The 18,254-nt window shown below is 52.4% G+C and overlaps 1 protein-coding gene across 2 annotated transcripts in view; it reads right to left on the minus strand.

The window, feature by feature from the left end:
• Positions 1 to 3,883: 3,883 nt before the first annotated feature.
• Positions 3,884 to 18,254, minus strand: part of tm9sf4 (transmembrane 9 superfamily protein member 4) — a 17,203-nt gene continuing 2,832 nt past the window's right edge. For both annotated transcript variants that reach the window (XM_031894347.1, XM_031894348.1), the window contains exons 2-18: positions 13,786 to 13,899; positions 13,598 to 13,697; positions 13,345 to 13,513; positions 12,922 to 13,051; positions 11,763 to 11,886; positions 10,795 to 10,913; positions 9,207 to 9,318; positions 9,019 to 9,089; positions 8,803 to 8,935; positions 8,142 to 8,223; positions 7,985 to 8,060; positions 7,295 to 7,378; positions 5,669 to 5,844; positions 5,511 to 5,574; positions 5,255 to 5,374; positions 4,866 to 4,955; positions 3,884 to 4,788 (exon numbers count right to left, since the gene is read on the minus strand). In XM_031894347.1, the coding sequence (XP_031750207.1) occupies positions 4,639 to 4,788; positions 4,866 to 4,955; positions 5,255 to 5,374; positions 5,511 to 5,574; positions 5,669 to 5,844; positions 7,295 to 7,378; positions 7,985 to 8,060; positions 8,142 to 8,223; positions 8,803 to 8,935; positions 9,019 to 9,089; positions 9,207 to 9,318; positions 10,795 to 10,913; positions 11,763 to 11,886; positions 12,922 to 13,051; positions 13,345 to 13,513; positions 13,598 to 13,697; positions 13,786 to 13,899 (1,914 nt within the window). In that variant the 3' untranslated portion in view covers positions 3,884 to 4,638. The remainder of the gene's footprint in view (positions 4,789 to 4,865; positions 4,956 to 5,254; positions 5,375 to 5,510; positions 5,575 to 5,668; positions 5,845 to 7,294; positions 7,379 to 7,984; positions 8,061 to 8,141; positions 8,224 to 8,802; positions 8,936 to 9,018; positions 9,090 to 9,206; positions 9,319 to 10,794; positions 10,914 to 11,762; positions 11,887 to 12,921; positions 13,052 to 13,344; positions 13,514 to 13,597; positions 13,698 to 13,785; positions 13,900 to 18,254) is intronic.

The raw sequence follows: 18,254 nt of genomic DNA on the forward strand, positions 1-18,254 counted from the left end.
AGCCGACGATGCTAAGGATTATGGGAGAGGTCGCCATCTTGGTGCAGGCAGGAAGCATAGATAGAGCCCAAGAGTGAGCGGATGTTATTGTATATCAGGAACAATAATTATAATAATAACCTCAGTGCTCATAGGCTGCACTGCCTGCCCATAAGCTTTGTTTTAATGTTGTGCAACTATCATTATACATCAGGGGGTGGGACCCCCCCAACTGACTGAGCCCATGTCCCACAGGGGAGGGATATTTCCCCTTTAATATCTCACACACACAGTATCAGGGTTCCTATCAATCTGAGGGATCAGCTCTGTGTGTGTAACAATAATACCTGTATATTTATATCTACTTACCCCCCCCCCCAACTGACTGAGCCCATGTCCCACAGGGGAGGGATATTTCCCCTTTAATATCACACACACACACAGTATCAGGGTTCCTATCAATCTGAGGGATCAGCTCTGTGTGTGTAACAATAATACCTGTATATTTATATCTACTTACCCCCCCCCCCAACTGACTGAGCCCATGTCCCACAGGGGAGGGATATTTCCCCTTTAATATCACACAAACAGAGTATCATGGTTCCTATCAATCTGAGGAATCAGCTCTGTGTGTGTAACAATAATACCTGTATATTTATATCTACTTACCCCCCCCCCAACTGACTGAGCCCATGTCCCACAGGGGAGGGATATTTCCCCTTTAATATCACACACACACACAGTATCATGGTTCCTATCAATCTGAGGGATCAGCTCTGTGTGTAACAATAATACTGTATATTTATATCTACTTACCCCCCCCCCCCCAACTGACTGAGCCCATGTCCCACAGGGGAGGGATATTTCCCCTTTAATATCACACAAACAGAGTATCATGGTTCCTATCAATCTGAGGAATCAGCTCTGTGTGTAACAATAATACCTGTATATTTATATCTACTTACCCCCCCCCCCCCCAACTGACTGAGCCCATGTCCCACAGGGGAGGGATATTTCCCCTTTAATATCACACAAACAAAGTATCATGGTTCCTATCAATCTGAGGAATCAGCTCTGTGTGTGTAACAATAATACCTGTATATTTATATCTACTTACCCCCCCCCCCCCAACTGACTGAGCCCATGTCCCCACCAGAGGAGGGATATTTCCCCTTTAATATCACACAAACAGAGTATCATGGTTCCTATCAATCTGAGGAATCAGCTCTGTGTGTGTAACAATAATACCTGTATATTTATATCTACTTACCCCCCCCCCCCAACTGACTGAGCCCATGTCCCACAGGGGAGGGATATTTCCCCTTAATATCACACAAACACAGTATCAGGGTTCCTATCAATCTGAGGGATCAGCTCTGTGTGTGTAACAATAATACCCTGTATATTTATATCTTACTTACCCCCCCCCTCCAACTGACTGAGGCCCATGTCCCACAGGGGAGGGATATTTCCCCTTAATATCACACAACAAACACAGTTATCAGGGTTCCTATCAATCTGAGGATCAGCTCTGTGTGTAACAATAATACCTGTATATTTATATCTACTTACCCCCCCCCCCCCCCCAACTGACTGAGCCCATGTCCCACAGAGGAGGGATATTTCCCCTTTAATATCACACAGAGTATCATGGTTCCTATCAATGTGAGGAATCACTGCTGATTTCCTGCGCTCTCCCATCTGCACACTTAACACGCTCCCAAAGGGTATTTAAACGTAGGGTTTATATGGTTCCACCAGAGAGCAGTGAAGGTTTTGTTCCTCTGTAGTGGCAGAAAGTTCTACAGGTACATAGCGCCTCTATTTAAAGGAGACAATATTTAAGCGAGGGGTTCACCTTTAAGTTGATTTTTAGTAGGTTATAGAATGGCCTATTCCTAGCAACTTTACTCAAATTATTTGCCTTATTCAGTCTCTCATATAAACCACTGCCTGGTTGCTAAGGTAAACAAGTCCCTAGTAACCAGATAGCAGCTGAAATTCCAAACTGGAGAGCTGCTGAACAAAATGCTAAAAAAACACAAAGAATGAAAACCATATACTATACTAATAGTTTTGATACAAAATCGCCAACCTGTTCCTCCATCAATGTAATTTCAAGGTCTGTGCTTTGTGATCCTTCAGGGCATGACATGAGTCTGCGCAGCTCTCCCTCCCCCCCCCCATCAGCTGCTATTTGTTACAGAAAATATATGACTTTTGGCTGGCGAGCATGTGGAGGGGGATAATGTACAGGTTAAACAACTGATGCCGGTTGGGAATTGGGGAGATGTGCCAAAACTTCTACTAACATGGTAGGTAAAATAATGTAGGCTTTACATGTCTTTAAGTGTGTGTAGGATCAGTGGGTGATCTTTATGGAGTAATCTTCTATGTATATGGTCTCCCCAGGGGTAACAGGTGGGTGCTAGTGGATTGTAGTTCTAGCTCTACCCATTAGTTCCTCTCTATGTGGCATTACTGATGTGTTGTGTGGTAGTACTGGTCTATGTTACTATATCTAGAAAGCCACTCTGACGCCATCGACATAATATTGTCCAGCTTATTCTGGTTCTCTTGCTAAGCCAGATACATTTGGTTTGATACATATTGATTTAAAGTATAGATGAAGTAAAGGTAGGGGTAGGGCCTGTAAGATATAGAGCAGTCCTGGGGGGATATTCCTCTTTACTGCGTTTATACGCAGTTTGTTGCAGTTAGATATGGAATGGATTCTACCGGCTCTGTGATTGTAAATAATAGATTATCAGAGAAGACTAATATTTTGTGTATAGTTTGGTTTTATCTTACTGTATTTAGGAAGGGTTCTAGGGGTATCAATAAGAAGGATGATAAAGGGCAGCCTTGTCTTGTGCCATTTTGCATAAATTAATTGGTTTGTAAAAGGGAGCCATTAACTTTTGCTATTGGTTGGTTATATGATGACTGTATCCAGGCCATTATATTAGGGCCCATTCCATAGTACTTTAGACATTCCATCATTTTTAGCCAATTAACACTATCAAAAGCTTTCTCCGTATCTGTGGAGAGGAGTAGTTGTTTTTTGGCAATATAGAGGATATTAAGCAGTTTTATGGTATGGGGCCTCTGTGTCTGTGACAGATCCCACTTGTGTGCCATACTCTGCCTGCCCTACCCTGCCTGTGTGTGCCATACTCTGCCTGCCCTATGCTACCTGTGTGCACCATACTCTGCCCTGCTACCATGCCCTACTACCCTGTGTGCACCATACTCTGCCTGCCCTACCCTGCCTGTGGCATGGCCATACTCCTGGCCTGCCCTAGTGCTTAACCTGTGTGCACCATACCTGACCTGCCCTACCCTGCCTGTGTGTGCCATACTCTGCCTGCCCTATGCTACCTGTGGTGCGCCCAACTCTGCCTGCCCTTACCCTGCCGTGTGTGTGCCATACCTGCCTGGCCCTATGCTGCTGTGTGCCCAATACTCTGCCTGCCTACGCTGCTTGTGTGTGTGCCATACTCTGGCCCTCCCTATCCCTGCCTGTGTGCGCCATAGTCCTGCCTGCCCTATGCTGGCTTGGTTGTGTGCCAAACACTGTCTACCCTACCTGGCCTTTGTGCATACTCTGCCTCCCTAACCCCCCCAAACATTGTGTTGCCATACATCTGGCCAACCCCTATGCTCCATGATATGTGCCCATCCTCGGGCCTGACCCTACTCCTGCCTGTTTGCGTGTGCCATGCTCTGCCTGCCCTACGCTTCCTGTGTGTGTGCCATACTCTGCCTGCCCTATGCTGCCTGTGTGTGCCATACTCCCCTATAAGTGCATCCAGATTCCAGAACCCTGGAGACGCTATTCCTTTATTGCTCATGGATGGACAGGAAGTGATTGGTGCGCAACAGATTGGCCAATGATGTAGAGTCAAGTCACAAATGGACACCATAGGGGTTAATTTATTTACAAAAAAGGGCACAAGAATGAATACAATAATAATAATAAAAAAAAAAAATCAACCATTTTTGTCAGAGGGTATTTGTTTGGAGAAATAAAGTGATACTGGATTATGTGCTGACCCAGTCCCGACTGGTCCCGGAGGTGAGAGACAACATCTTAATATCTGTGGGCTGGATCCTCACTATAAAGAGCCAGCGTGCCAGCCAAGGGGCAAGCAAGTGGCATTTGCAGACATTTCTGTTCCCAATGCCGCCACATGACGGGGCCACTCGTGCTGCCCCCACCTCTACATGTTCCTCCAGCACACAGACGGGCAAATACTGTAAGGGGGTCAGGCCGTTACCCCAGCAGCCCCCATGCCTGACTGTATGCCCACTGGGACGCCAAACATCATTCCGTCACTGTTGCGCAGGAAACCTAACCCCTAAAGTGCTTCCGCTACCGCTAATCACCTCTGCAGCTTCCCCTTGATCTCGACCCCAAAGGAATAATTTAAAAGGAAAAGTAGAATCAGACATGGGACAGATTTCAGATAAAAGGTAAAAACCAGTGGAATAGGTTAAAATGCAGTTAGGCAACTCCTCCCCCTTCCATGGACACGGTGGTACCAAACATGACATTCTTGATGAAGATGGTTTGTTGGTGACGTCTCCCTGTTGGTGGCGTCTTGGCAGAGGGGACAGGCTCTGGTTTGTGCTGATTGGCTGCCAACAAAGCGCAGCTCAGTCTATTTTCACTGCTGCGTAGATCTTACGGATAAACATGTAGGCGGCGTAGAAGCCAATGGTGCCGGTGAGAAGCCAGAAGGACAACACCATGAGAGTCGTGTATCCGAAATACAGGAGCGATGGGATGAACTCCACAATGTCCAACTAAAAGGCAAAGAGTAGCGATGAGGGGCGGCCAAGGGGAACCACCACCACTGAGCCCCACTCAAACAGACACCTACCTTATTCACAAAGTAGAAGACGGCGTAAATCAGAACGTAGAATGCAGAACCCCCCGACACTAGAAAGGTTCTCCACCACCAGCGATAATCCTGCAGGGAGAAAGCACGTCAACCCCCCGCACAGCACATTATAGTTACCCCACCTCTGTATAACTGCATTACTGCATACAGCTTATTGTGTGCCCAGAACATTCCTTCTCTGTATATTTGTATTTATACATATGGGTAGGTGGTGCCATAGTGTTTCCCTTAGACAGTACAGTATGGGGGTACAGCTTATTGTGTGCCCGATTAGGATCGGGAAGGGGGAGAGGAGAGGGGGAAGGGGAGTGAGCAGAGGCTGTGCCCAGGCTTGGGGCCACACACAGAAGGGGCAGATGGGTACTTACCTCGGCGCACAGCTGGAAGTAGACCATGACGATGCTGATTTGGGAACAAGACACTACAAGGATAATAAATACGAGGAAGAGAAAGCCAAACAGATAGTAGAACTGATTCTCCCAAATGGCCTGCAGGGAAAAGAACAAGGATGAGGGAGGGAGGTGACGGGTGGGGCAGCAGCATGGGGTATCAGCACAGACAGGGCAGTAATACTTGCCCCAAACATGCAAGAGATGAACCAATGGCGGGAAGTCAGTGACTTACACTGAAGATAAAGAAGAGCTCGATGAACATGGCCCCAAAGGGAAGAATTCCAGCCATCAGGATCCTACAGGGGTAAGAAGGCAAAATCCAGTTGGACACGAGACGTTGCTGCACCCCCAGCCTCCCCCCCGATGCCAGCTTGGCATCATGACACTCACCCAACAAATCTCTTCATGTACCAACGTTGCTCTGGGATCTGCCTTGGGATCTGATTGGTTCGCACAGGGTTATCGTACGGCTGCTTCCTGAAGCCAAAGTAGTAGCCCAGATAGACCAGGGGCAACGAGATGCCAAACCACATGCACAGCAGGGCAACCATGGTAGGGAAGGGCACCTGTAAGTGCAACAATGGGTCAGAACACACAGAAACCTGTGCCCCCCAGATATAGGGAACTGGGCTCCCCCCCCCCCATTACTGCAATGTACAGTGCCAGCACCCCCACATATTTAGGGGAGACTTGGGACACAGGCTGTTCAGGTTACCCCCATTTGCACCTCTGTGTATGGGGCTGTGACCGAGTCCTGTGTTTGGCATTACTGTGCTGTGAGAGATGCAGTTCAGCCTGTCCCTGGTTCCTCACCGGATTTCCCTCTGCACCACCCGTTCGGCCCCTGCTGAACAGAAGCTCCTCCCACCACAAGTGGGCACTGGGCATATTGCTATAAAAGAAGGTAGCCGATGGGGCAAACAAGGCAGAATCCCCAGAGGAACCTGGTCAGGTTGAACTGCATCTCTCAGCAGCACAAGGATCCCAAGCTCAAGGCAATGGCCCCATCTGTCCAACCTGCAGCAAATCTGCCTGGGAGATTAGGGCCAACACACGCGCCCAGTGAGGGGACTGGGTACTGAAGCCTCGGGCACCAATAAACTGTCCCTGGGCGTTATTGCTTCATTCCACTACGTATTAAAGGGGTCGTTTACCTTTAAATTAACGTTTTGTAATATTCTTAGAATTTGCAATTGGTCCTCAATTTTTATGGGGTTTTTTTTGTTGTTATTTAGCTTTTTCTTCAGCAGCTCTCCAATTTGGTATTTTAGCAGCTATATGGTTGCTAGGGTCTCAATTGCCTTAGTAACAAAGCAGTGCTTTGAATGAGAGAGACGGGAATATGAATAGGAGAGGGGCTGCACAGAAAGAGAAGTAATATAAAGTAAAAATGATAATAAAATCGCTTGCCGGGGTCAGTGACCCCATTCAAAGTTGGAAAGAGGCAAAAGAGGCAAATAATTAAAAACCGATAAAAAATAAATAATGAAGACCAGTGACAAATACTAACAGCTTTAAAGGGCAAGGAAAACTACTGAGGCATTTTATTGCCAAAAGATTAGCCACAATAGTGCAAGCTGGAACGCTATATTTATTCTGTAGAAAGCTTTACCGTACCCAAGTAACATTACTAGAAGCTCCATCTGTTTGTTGCAGATAGCAGCTGCCATATTAGCTTGGTCTGAGGTCACTTCCCTTCTGCTGCCTGGAAGCTCTGGGCTCAGATTACAGCAGGGAGGAGAGGGGGATTGGAGCTGAGAGAAGGAAGCCTAATGCCAGAGTCCATGTGTACGCAACAGGAGCAAGGGAATGCAGTGTTTTTTTCACAGAAGGCTGAGAGCAGCAGTACAGTATGTGCTTATGGCTGTATTTACATTTCTGATAGAGCTTGTGGAGTTTGTTTCCCTCTCCTTAACCAGAAAGTGCTCAGGGGGTGCTGTAACTCCATGGCCCACAGCATGATTCCTCCACAGAACCCTAGCCAATAGGATTTGCCCTTAGTGCAATGAAACTCACCGCCCCAGAGGAATGTTTCCCCCAGATAAAACAGTTCAGCACAAAACAGATTGCAAACACCACTCCTGGGTACAGCGTGGCCGTCTGTGAGAGAGGAAACAGTGGGTTATCTGAGGCAGTGCCCACACATGCCCACTGCCCAAGTGCCCACCCATGCCCGCTGTCCGTCTGCCCCACACCCGCTGCCCTTCTGCCCCATACCCACATTTACTTCCTCACACCTATTGCCAGTCTGCCTCAAACAGGAAGACAAAATGAAAGAAAGTTCCCATAATGCCTCATTCCTGCACCAAAAGCAAGACTGGTGAACATGCTCAGTTAAGTAAGACTATGAGTCAGCTTCCTGCTGATTGGCTCAGATCCACATTCCTAAGGGGGAGAGAGAGTTCTTAGCATTCTTGAGGGAGGGGGGAGCAGGAAAGAGCACGTCTCTGGCAGAGGAAAACAGACACAACTAATCTTTTGACAGAGAAGTCAGTGCAGCTGTGAGTGCTTATGGTTGTATTTACACCTTTCTGATAAAGCTACTGAGTTTGTACCTTTCTTTCTCCTTTAACAACCACATGCCCATTCACTGCCTCTGAATACCAATGCCTCTACCTCTGAACTGCCCTACCCCCCCCCCCCATCCACTCTTACCCCCAGCCTCACTCTGATAATAACTACAAGGAATATACCCAGAAAACATACACAAAATGCCCCTTTGCGCCATCGGTGGCCCTTTAGGGTCCTATAAAGACGCCCAGCGAAGAATCCTCCAAATACCCTGGAAGAGAAGGAGCCAAGTGTGAGTTGTAGTGATACGGAGAAATGGGCAGTGCGGGCAGAACAGAACTAGAACTCTCACCCCATAAACATGAAGAGGAAACAGGCTGTGGTCATCAGGGCTCCCCGGCTGGAGGGCGACAGCATCCCCAACATGGCTACGACTGAACAGGCACGTGTTTGTTAGTATGTGGCATTTAGCTTCCCCCACCGGGGGCACAACCGGCACTCACTCCCACACCGGGGGCACAACAGGCCCTCGCTCCCACACCGGGGGCACAACAGGCCCTCGCTCCCCCACCGGGGGCACAACAGGCACTCCCTCCCCCACCGGGGGCACAACAGGCACTCCCTCCCCCACCGGGGGCACAACAGGCACTCCCTCCCCCACCGGGGGCACAACAGGCACTCCCTCCCCCACCGGGGGCACAACAGGCACTCACTCCCCCACCGGGGGCACAACAGGCACTCGCTCCCCCACCGGGGGCACAACAGGCCCTCGCTCCCCCACCGGGGGCACAACAGGCACTCACTCCCCCACCGGGGGCACAACAGGCACTCACTCCCCCACCGGGGGCACAACAGGCACTCACTCCCCCACCGGGGGCACAACAGGCCCTCACTCCCATACCGGGGGCACAACAGGCACTCACTCCCACACCGGGGGCACAACAGGCACTCACTCCCACACTGGAGGCACAACAGGCACTCACTTCCACACCGTCAATCTAGATCCCACTCACATATAACAATCAGGATCATGCAGAAAAGCTGGATGCCGGAACCCAGGAGAGAGCTGAGGATCATGGGATACTGAGGAGGCCGGAACACATCTCCATGTACAAGTTTCCAGCCAGACTCTTCCATTGTGTCCTCCTGTGATGAGAGAGATATGGGGGTGAATCAGGGGAACCTCTTTGATGAACAATAAGTTACCCTGTTGCCCCAAGGGAACCTACTATGTCATCCTCTTTGTTGTAATTAGCAATGTCCTTCCTCAGGGTCCGGATTATGATCATGCTCAGGATACCTGGGTGCACAAAAGGGAAACATCAGCCATTTTGGGGGGTGGGGCACAAAAGGGAAACATCAGCCATTGCTGAGCCCCAACTTGGGAGAATGGGGGTCAGTACCTAGCGCCACTTACCTGACAGGAAGAAGACAACAACCACGGAGTTAATGATGGAGAACCAGTGGATCTGGACATCACTCATGGTCAGGTAGGTGTCCCAGCGCGAGGCCCACTTAATATCACTCTCCTGGGGAACAAAAGGGCAACTTCCAGCACTGGCACCCAATCTCCTGCCCCCATGCCAACTACAGTAAGGACAGAACAACACTGGCACCCAATCTCCTGCCCCCATGCCAACTACAGTAAGGTGAGAACAGCAGTGGCACCCAATCTCCTGCCCCAGTGCCAACTACAGTAAGGACAGAACAACACCGGCACCCAATCTCCTGCCCCCATGCCAACTACAGTAAGGTGAGAACAGCAGTGGCACCCAATCTCCTGCCCCAGTGCCAACTACAGTAAGGACAGAACAGAACTGGCACCCAATCTCCTGCCACCGTGCCAACTACAGTAAGGAAGGAACAACACCGACACCCAATCTCCTGCCCCCGTGCCAATTACAGTAAGGAAGGAACAACACAGGCACCCAATCTCCTGCCTCCGTGCCAACTACAGTAAGGACAGAACAGCACTGGCACCCAATCTCCTGCCACGGTGCAAACTACAGTAAGGAGAAAACAGCACTGGCACCCAATCTCCCGCCCCTGTGCCAACTACAATAAGTAAGGAACAACACCGGCACCCAATCTCCTGCCCCCATGCCAACTACAGTAAGGAGAAAACAGCACTGGCACCCAATCTCCTGCCCCCGTGCCAACTACAGTAAGGACAGAACAACACCGGCACCCAATCTCCTGCCCCCATGCCAACTACAGTAAGGTGAGAACAGCAGTGGCACCCAATCTCCTGCCCCAGTGCCAACTACAGTAAGGACAGAACAGAACTGGCACCCAATCTCCTGCCACCGTGCCAACTACAGTAAGGAAGGAACAACACCGACACCCAATCTCCTGCCCCCGTGCCAATTACAGTAAGGAAGGAACAACACCGGCACCCAATCTCCTGCCTCCGTGCCAACTACAGTAAGGACAGAACAGCACTGGCACCCAATCTCCTGCCACGGTGCAAACTACAGTAAGGAGAAAACAGCACTGGCACCCAATCTCCCGCCCCTGTGCCAACTACAATAAGTAAGGAACAACACCGGCACCCAATCTCCTGCCCCCATGCCAACTACAGTAAGGAGAAAACAGCACTGGCACCCAATCTCCTGCCCCCGTGCCAACTACAGTAAGGCGAGAACAGCAGTGACACTGCACGTGCCATCTACAGTAAAGAAAGAACAGCCCCAACACTGGCACCCAATCTCCTGCCCCCATGCCAACTACAGTAAGGAGAGAACAGCACTGGCACCCAATCTCCTGCCCCCATGCCAACTACAGTAAGGAGAGAACAGCACTGGCACCCAATCTCCTGCCCCCGTGCCAACTACAGTAAGGCGAGAACAGCAGTGGCAACCAATCTCCTGCCACCGTGCCAACTACAGTAAGGAGAGAACAGCACTGGCACCCAATCTCCTGCCCCCATGCCAACTGCAGTAAGGAGAGAACAGCCCCAACACCAGGGGGCACCCAATTTCCCCACATCATGGCTGCTGCCCTACCTGCCAATGCACAGAGTATGTGAAAATGATCTTGTTCTCCTTGGAGGGGTCAATCTCTTGGGGGGCAGAACTGGAGCTGTCGGGGACAGTGCACAAACCCTGATCGGTCCCTTTCAGATCTGCAAGAGAAGGATCGTTACTCACATTACTCACTTAATGGGGGCAGCCAGCGTAGGCTCCATCACCGTCTCTTTAATCCACCAGCTTTAGACTGCCATTAAGCCTCAGAGGGAAACCCCCCCCCCCCCCCCCATTTTACTGCTACTGTAGCCCCACTTCTCAGTGCAGAACGCAGGGCTCCCCCCCAAGTCTCCACAAGGGGTATTTATTATAATACAGAGGGATGCAAAGAGGATAAAAGGAAAAAGCTGAACCCCGAAAGGGGAAAATTGGGGGGCAGAATGTTCTGGCTGCCACCAGAACCTCCACATAGAACCAGAACTGCAGCAAGTCCAACCCGTACTGCATACAAATAATATGCACAATCCACTTGGCATCAGTTCAGCCCCTGGATCCCTTACAGGTCGGACAGTGGATCTGAAGTCTGTAACACGGGTTGTTATTGGGCGGCCAACACTCAGGGTAAGGGGTCCATACCCGCTGCTTAGCACTGGGGCAGCTGTACCTTCTGTACCTGAAGAGACTTAATTCATTAGCGACATCTGCCATCAGCGGCCTATAAATACCGAGATCCGCTGCTTTGGTGATGTCACGGGCTGTGCCAAATCAGTTTGCTTGGGGGGGGGGGGGTAACAATCAGACCAAGTAGAGGGACTATGGAGACCCACTGCTGCTCAACAAAAATAGAAATAACGAAAACACTACACTACAAAAAAAATAAAGACCAACTGCAAACTGTCTCAGAACACTGCTCTCTACATGACAATACAAGTTTACTCAGGGGAGCGCAAGCCCTTATTGCCCCTAAGAGCTGCCACAATTGCCCCTTGGGTCTCTGCACACTTTACCTTCCAATCTGATGCTCTGGGGAATCACCTCGAACCTGACAACCCTAAAGGTCGGCTCCTGTTTCTCTTCTATTTCCTCGGGGTGATAATATAGATAGAAGGAGAGGTGATTGTGCAGGTAGAACTGGGGGGACACAAGCACAGGAGCTCAGGTTAAATATATCCTTAAAGGACAACCCCAAAAATAAGTTTTGCCATATAAAAGAAAACATAATTCCAATGTGAATTTATTACTCATTTTTGGTGCTTTAAAAGTTATGTGTAAATGTAATTGCTACTGGAAACAGAATTTGCTTAACTCCTGGTTGTTACTTTTTAAACAATGTTGCAAAGGTCAGTCTCCCCCAGCGAGTCAGGTCTGTCAGGCTGCTGCCTTGTGTTACAGTGATCAGGGGTCAGTCTCCCCCAGTGAGTCAGGTCTGTCAGGCTGCTGCCTTGTGTTACAGTGTTTCAGGGGTCAGTCTCCCCCAGTGAGTCAGGTCTGTCAGGCTGCTGCCTTGTGTTACAGTGTTTCAGGGGTCGGTCTCCCCCAGCGAGTCAGGTCTGTCAGGCTGCTGCCTTGTGTTACAGTGTTTCAGGGGGTCAGTCTCCCCCAGTGAGTCAGGTCTGTCAGGCTGCTGCCTTGTGTTACAGTGATCAGGGGTCAGTCTCCCCCAGCGAGTCAGGTCTGTCAGGCTGCTGCCTTGTGTTACACTGTTTCAGGGGTCAGTCTCCCCCAGTGAGTCAGGTCTGTCAGGCTGCTGCCTTGTGTTACAGTGTTTCAGGGGTCGGTCTCCCCCAGCGAGTCAGGTCTGTCAGGCTGCTGCCTTGTGTTACAGTGTTTCAGGGGTCGGTCTCCCCCAGTGAGTCAGGTCTGTCAGGCTGCTGCCTTGTGTTACAGTGTTTCAGGGGGTCAGTCTCCCCCAGTGAGTCAGGTCTGTCAGGCTGCTGCCTTGTGTTACAGTGATCAGGGGTCAGGGCCCCCAGGGAAGAGAATAGAAAAGGACAGACAAAGACAACTTCTAATAACAATTACATATACAAATTACTCAAAAACCATTACAAAATTATATTCTGGGTTGACTTGTCCTTTAACACCTAAAAGGTGAGTATAATGTACAGGTAACCCTGTCCCCTCCCCTGTGATGTCGGTTGCTACACCCCCCCCCCCCCCGGTTACCTTGTTGTTGTCAATGAAGCCGAGTCGGTAGCCATGTTCAAACTGAACATCCTTCTCCTTCTTCTTTTCCTCCTCCTCACGGTTTAAATAGAGATCCAGTCTGGTGGCCACGGGCAGATTATCCGCTATCCTGCACCCAGGGGCAATGGGGGAGATGTGTGAGAAACTACCCAACAGCCCCTCCCTGCCATAGGGATAAAAACCTGTGTCCCCAACTTCCATAGTGGGACAAAAATTAGGCCACAACAGCCTATGAGGGCCCTATCCAGCCCACATTACTGCCCTAGCGTACAGGCGCTGACCCGATTGGGCAGAACCCAAAAGAACCTTGAGGACCCTATCCAGCCCACATTACTGCCCTGGCATACAGGCGCTGACCCGGTTGGGCAGAAGGGGCAGCAGATAGAGAAGAAGCAGACTTACAGATGTACATAATAGTCCTCCCGGATCCGCTCCGCCACCAGTTTGCTCTGTTCCACAGTCAGAACGTGGGACTGTCTCGGACCCCCGCACAGAACCTCGCACTTCTTGTCGCTGTTCATCAGAACTCGGAAAGGGGTGTTAACGATCCGATCCCCGCGTAGAACCTCCCCTAGTGGAACAAACCGTGACCCATAACAGTGAGTATAATCCCAAGTCCCTCCCCTACACATCACGCTGCCCGACGGGCACTTACCCAGATTCTCTGACTTGTAGGCGATCTCAGTAGGTTGGCAGAAGGGCAGCGAGTAATACTCATAGGGCAGCTGGGTGCGCGAACTGGTCAACTTTACAGCCTGCGGCACAGACACACAAATCATTCCATACAAAATGGCAGATGGCAGCACCCACAGGAGGACCCCCATTATCCCATATGGCACCCACCTTTATGTCCACAGGAGCATCCTGCAGGAAGTTAATGGGTGCAACACCGGGAACATAGAAGCACCCAATCCCATGGAGAAGGGAGACGCTTAGGAGCAGCCCCAGGAGTCCCTCCTACAAACCAACAAACAGGTCAGGAATTCCTACCCACGCTGCTACTTCCCCCCCACATACCCACCCTACCCTGCCGCCCCCCCCCCCACATACCCACCCTACCCTGCCGCCCCCCCACATACCCACCCTACCCTGCCGCCCCCCCCACATACCCACCCTACCCTGCCGCCCCCCCCCCCCCACATACCCACCCTACCCTGCCGCCCCCCACATACCCACCCTACCCTGCCGCCCCCCACAAACCCACCCTACCCTGCCGCCCCCCACAAACCTACACCATTCCCCCCACATACCCCCTCTGCTACCTGTAAGCCCGGGGCCCACCTGTATTCACACATCAATGTGCCCTGAGAGAAAATCAAAACCAGTATTTCCTGCCCCAACACAGGGGCAACAGGTCCCACACAGGCCCAACCGGCCGTCAGTGTAACAAGCCCTGGGAGGCACCAATACCGTGGGGCTGTATGCTGAATCAATTAGTGCCCCTTTTATTTGGGTAGGAGCCCCCACTGCAAAATACAGCCGTTATCATGTGTATCTAACTGCTGATTGGACACTGTATGAGCCAAATAGCCCTGCACTCTATAGGCCAGTAGCAAGAGCCATTACTGACAGGTATTCCCTCGGTACAATGCATCATGGGATTCCTTCTTAGACAGGACATCTGTATCCCTGTAATGGTCATTGTAATTAAAAACCTGAGCTGTCAATCATATATTGCCTGCCCCGTCGCTATGCCGCAGGCATTGAAAAAAAAAAGAACTAGGGTTTCATGTTTATTTTATTATACAGCATTTTGTGTGGATCCCCTTTAAACACCATTGTATTCCACAGAGCCTATCTGCCCTGTAACCTGTGCATTATATCATCATTCCTTTAAAACACTTTCAGTTTTTGGTGTAACTGTCCCTTTAATGCAATTAGAAGCCTTCCCAGCTTATAGGGGTCACAGACCCTGTCAACCAAAAAGACCTAGGTACCCCACGCAGAGTAAAATTCCGGGGGTAGGAAGGCTAATGGGGCACAGGGGGGTAACATCCCGGGGGTAGGAAGGCTAATGGGGCCCAGGGGGTAACATTCCGGGGGTAGGAAGGCTAATGGGGCACATGGGGTAACATTCCGGGGGTAGGAAGGCTAATGGGGCACAGGGGGTAACATTCCGGGGGTAGGAAGGCTAATGGGGCACAGGGGGGTAACATTCCGGGGGTAGGAAGGCTAATGGGGCACAGGGGGTAGGCCAGTTGATGGGACACAGGGGGTAACACTTGGGTAGGAATGGGGGGGCACACACAGTATAACGGGGGGGGGCACACACAGTATAACGGGGGGGCACACACAGTATAACGGGGGGGGCACACACAGTATAACGGGGGGGGCACACACAGTATAACGGGGGGGGGCACACACAGTATAACGGGGGGGGGCACACACAGTATAACGGGGGGGGCACACACAGTATAAGGGGGGGGCACACACAGTATAACGGGGGGGGCACACACAGTACAAGGGGGGGGGCACACACAGTATAACGGGGGGGGGGGCACACACAGTACAAGGGGGGGCACACACAGTATAACGGGGGGGGGCACACACAGTAATAACGGGGGGGCACACACAGTATAACGGGGGGGGGCACACACAGTATAACGGGGGGGGGCACACACAGTACAAGGGGGGGGCACACACAGTACAAGGGGGGGGCACACACAGTTATAACGGGGGGGGGGCACACACAGTATAACGGGGGGGGGCACACACAGTACAAGGGGGGGCACACACAGTATAACGGGGGGGGCACACACAGTATAACGGGGGGGGGCACACACAGTATAACGGGGGGGGGGGCACACACAGTATAACGGGGGGGGGGGCGCACACAGTATAACGGGGGGGGGGGGGCACACAGTATAACGGGGGGGGCACACACAGTATAACGGGGGGGGGCACACACAGTACAAGGGGGGGGCACACACAGTATAACGGGGGGGGGCACACACAGTATAACGGGGGGGGGGCACACACAGTACAAGGGGGGCACACACAGTATAACGGGGGGGGGCACACACAGTATAACGGGGGGGGCACACACAGTATAACGGGGGGGGCACACAGTATAACGGGGGGGGGCGCACACAGTATAACGGGGGGGCGCACACAGTATAACGGGGGGGGGCGCACACAGTACAAGGGGGGGGCACACACAGTATAACGGGGGGGCACACAGTATAACGGGGGGGCACACACAGTATAACGGGGGGGCACACACAGTATAACGGGGGGGGCACACACAGTATAACGGGGGGGGCACACACAGTATAAGGGGGGGGCACACACAGTATAAGGGGGGGGGCACACACAGTATAAGGGGGGGGCACACACAGTATAAGGGGGGGGGGCACACACAGTATAACGGGGGGGCACACACAGTATAACGGGGGGGGCACACACAGTATAACGGGGGGGGCACACACAGTATAACGGGGGGCACACACAGTATAACGGGGGGGCACACACAGTATAACGGGGGGGCACACACAGTATAACGGGGGGGGGCACACACAGTATAACGGGGGGGGCACACACAGTATAACGGGGGGGCGGCACACACAGTATAAGGGGGGCACACACAGTATAACGGGGGGGCACACACAGTATAAGGGGGGGCACACACAGTATAACGGGGGGGCACACACAGTACAAGGGGGGGCACACACAGTATAACGGGGGGGGCACACACAGTACAAGGGGGGGCACACACAGTATAACGGGGGCGGGGGCACACACAGTATAACGGGGGGGGGCACACACAGTATAACGGGGGGGGGGCACACACAGTATAACGGGGGGGGCACACACAGTATAACGGGGGGGGGGCACACAGTACAAGGGGGGCACAAACAGTATAACGGGGGGGGGGGCACACACAGTATAACGGGGGGGGCACACACAGTATAACGGGGGGGGCACACACAGTATAACGGGGGGGGGGCACACACAGTATAAACGGGGGGGGGGGGGCACACACAGTACAAGGGGGGGGCACACACAGTATAACGGGGGGGGGGGCACACACAGTACAAGGGGGGGCACACACAGTTATAACGGGGGGGGGGCACACACAGTATAACAGGGGGGGGGCACACACAGTATAACGGGGGGGGGGGCACACACAGTACAAGGGGGGGGGCACACACAGTTATAACGGGGGGGGGCACACCACAGTATAACGGGGGGGGCACAACACAGTATAACGGGGGGGGCACACACAGTATAACGGGGGGGCACACACAGTATAACGGGGGGGGGGGGCACACACAGTACAAGGGGGGGGCACACACAGTATAACGGGGGGGGGCACACACAGTACAAGGGGGGGCACACACAGTATAACGGGGGGGGGCACACACAGTATAACGGGGGGGGGCACACACAGTATAACGGGGGGGGGGGGGCCACACACAGTATAACGGGGGGGGGGCACACACAGTATAACGGGGGGGGGGCACACACAGTATAACGGGGGGGGGCACACACAGTATAGCGGGGGGGGCACACACAGTATAACGGGGGGGCACACACAGTATAACGGGGGGGGCACACACAGTATAACGGGGGGGGCACACACAGTATAACGGGGGGGGCACACACAGTATAACGGGGGGGGCACAACAGTATAACGGGGGGGCACACAGTAACGGGGGGCACACACAGTATAACGGGGGGGGCACACACAGTATAACGGGGGGGCACACACAGTATAACGGGGGGGGCACACACAGTATAACGGGGGGGCACACACAGTATAACGGGGGGGCACACAGTATAACGGGGGGGGCACACACAGTATAACGGGGGGCACACACAGTATAACGGGGGGGCACACACAGTATAACGGGGGGGGCACACACAGTATAACGGGGGGGGCACACACAGTATAACGGGGGGCACACACAGTATAACGGGGGGGCACACACAGTATAACGGGGGGGGGCACCACACAGTACAAGGGGGGGCACACACAGTACAAGGGGGGGGCACACACAGTATAACGGGGGGGGCACACACAGTATAACGGGGGCACCACAGTATAACGGGGGCACACACAGTATAACGGGGGGGCACACACAGTATAACGGGGGGGCACACACAGTATAACGGGGGGGCACACACAGTATAACGGGGGGGCACACACAGTATAACGGGGGGGGCACACACAGTATAACGGGGGGGGGCACACACAGTATAACGGGGGGGGGGCACACACAGTATAACGGGGGGGGGCACACACAGTTATAACGGGGGGGGCACACACAATATAACGGGGGGGGGCACACACAGTATAACGGGGGGGGGGG

This window comes from Xenopus tropicalis, chromosome 10 (genome assembly GCF_000004195.4).
Source record: "Xenopus tropicalis strain Nigerian chromosome 10, UCB_Xtro_10.0, whole genome shotgun sequence".
Classification (NCBI taxonomy): domain Eukaryota; kingdom Metazoa; phylum Chordata; class Amphibia; order Anura; family Pipidae; genus Xenopus; species Xenopus tropicalis.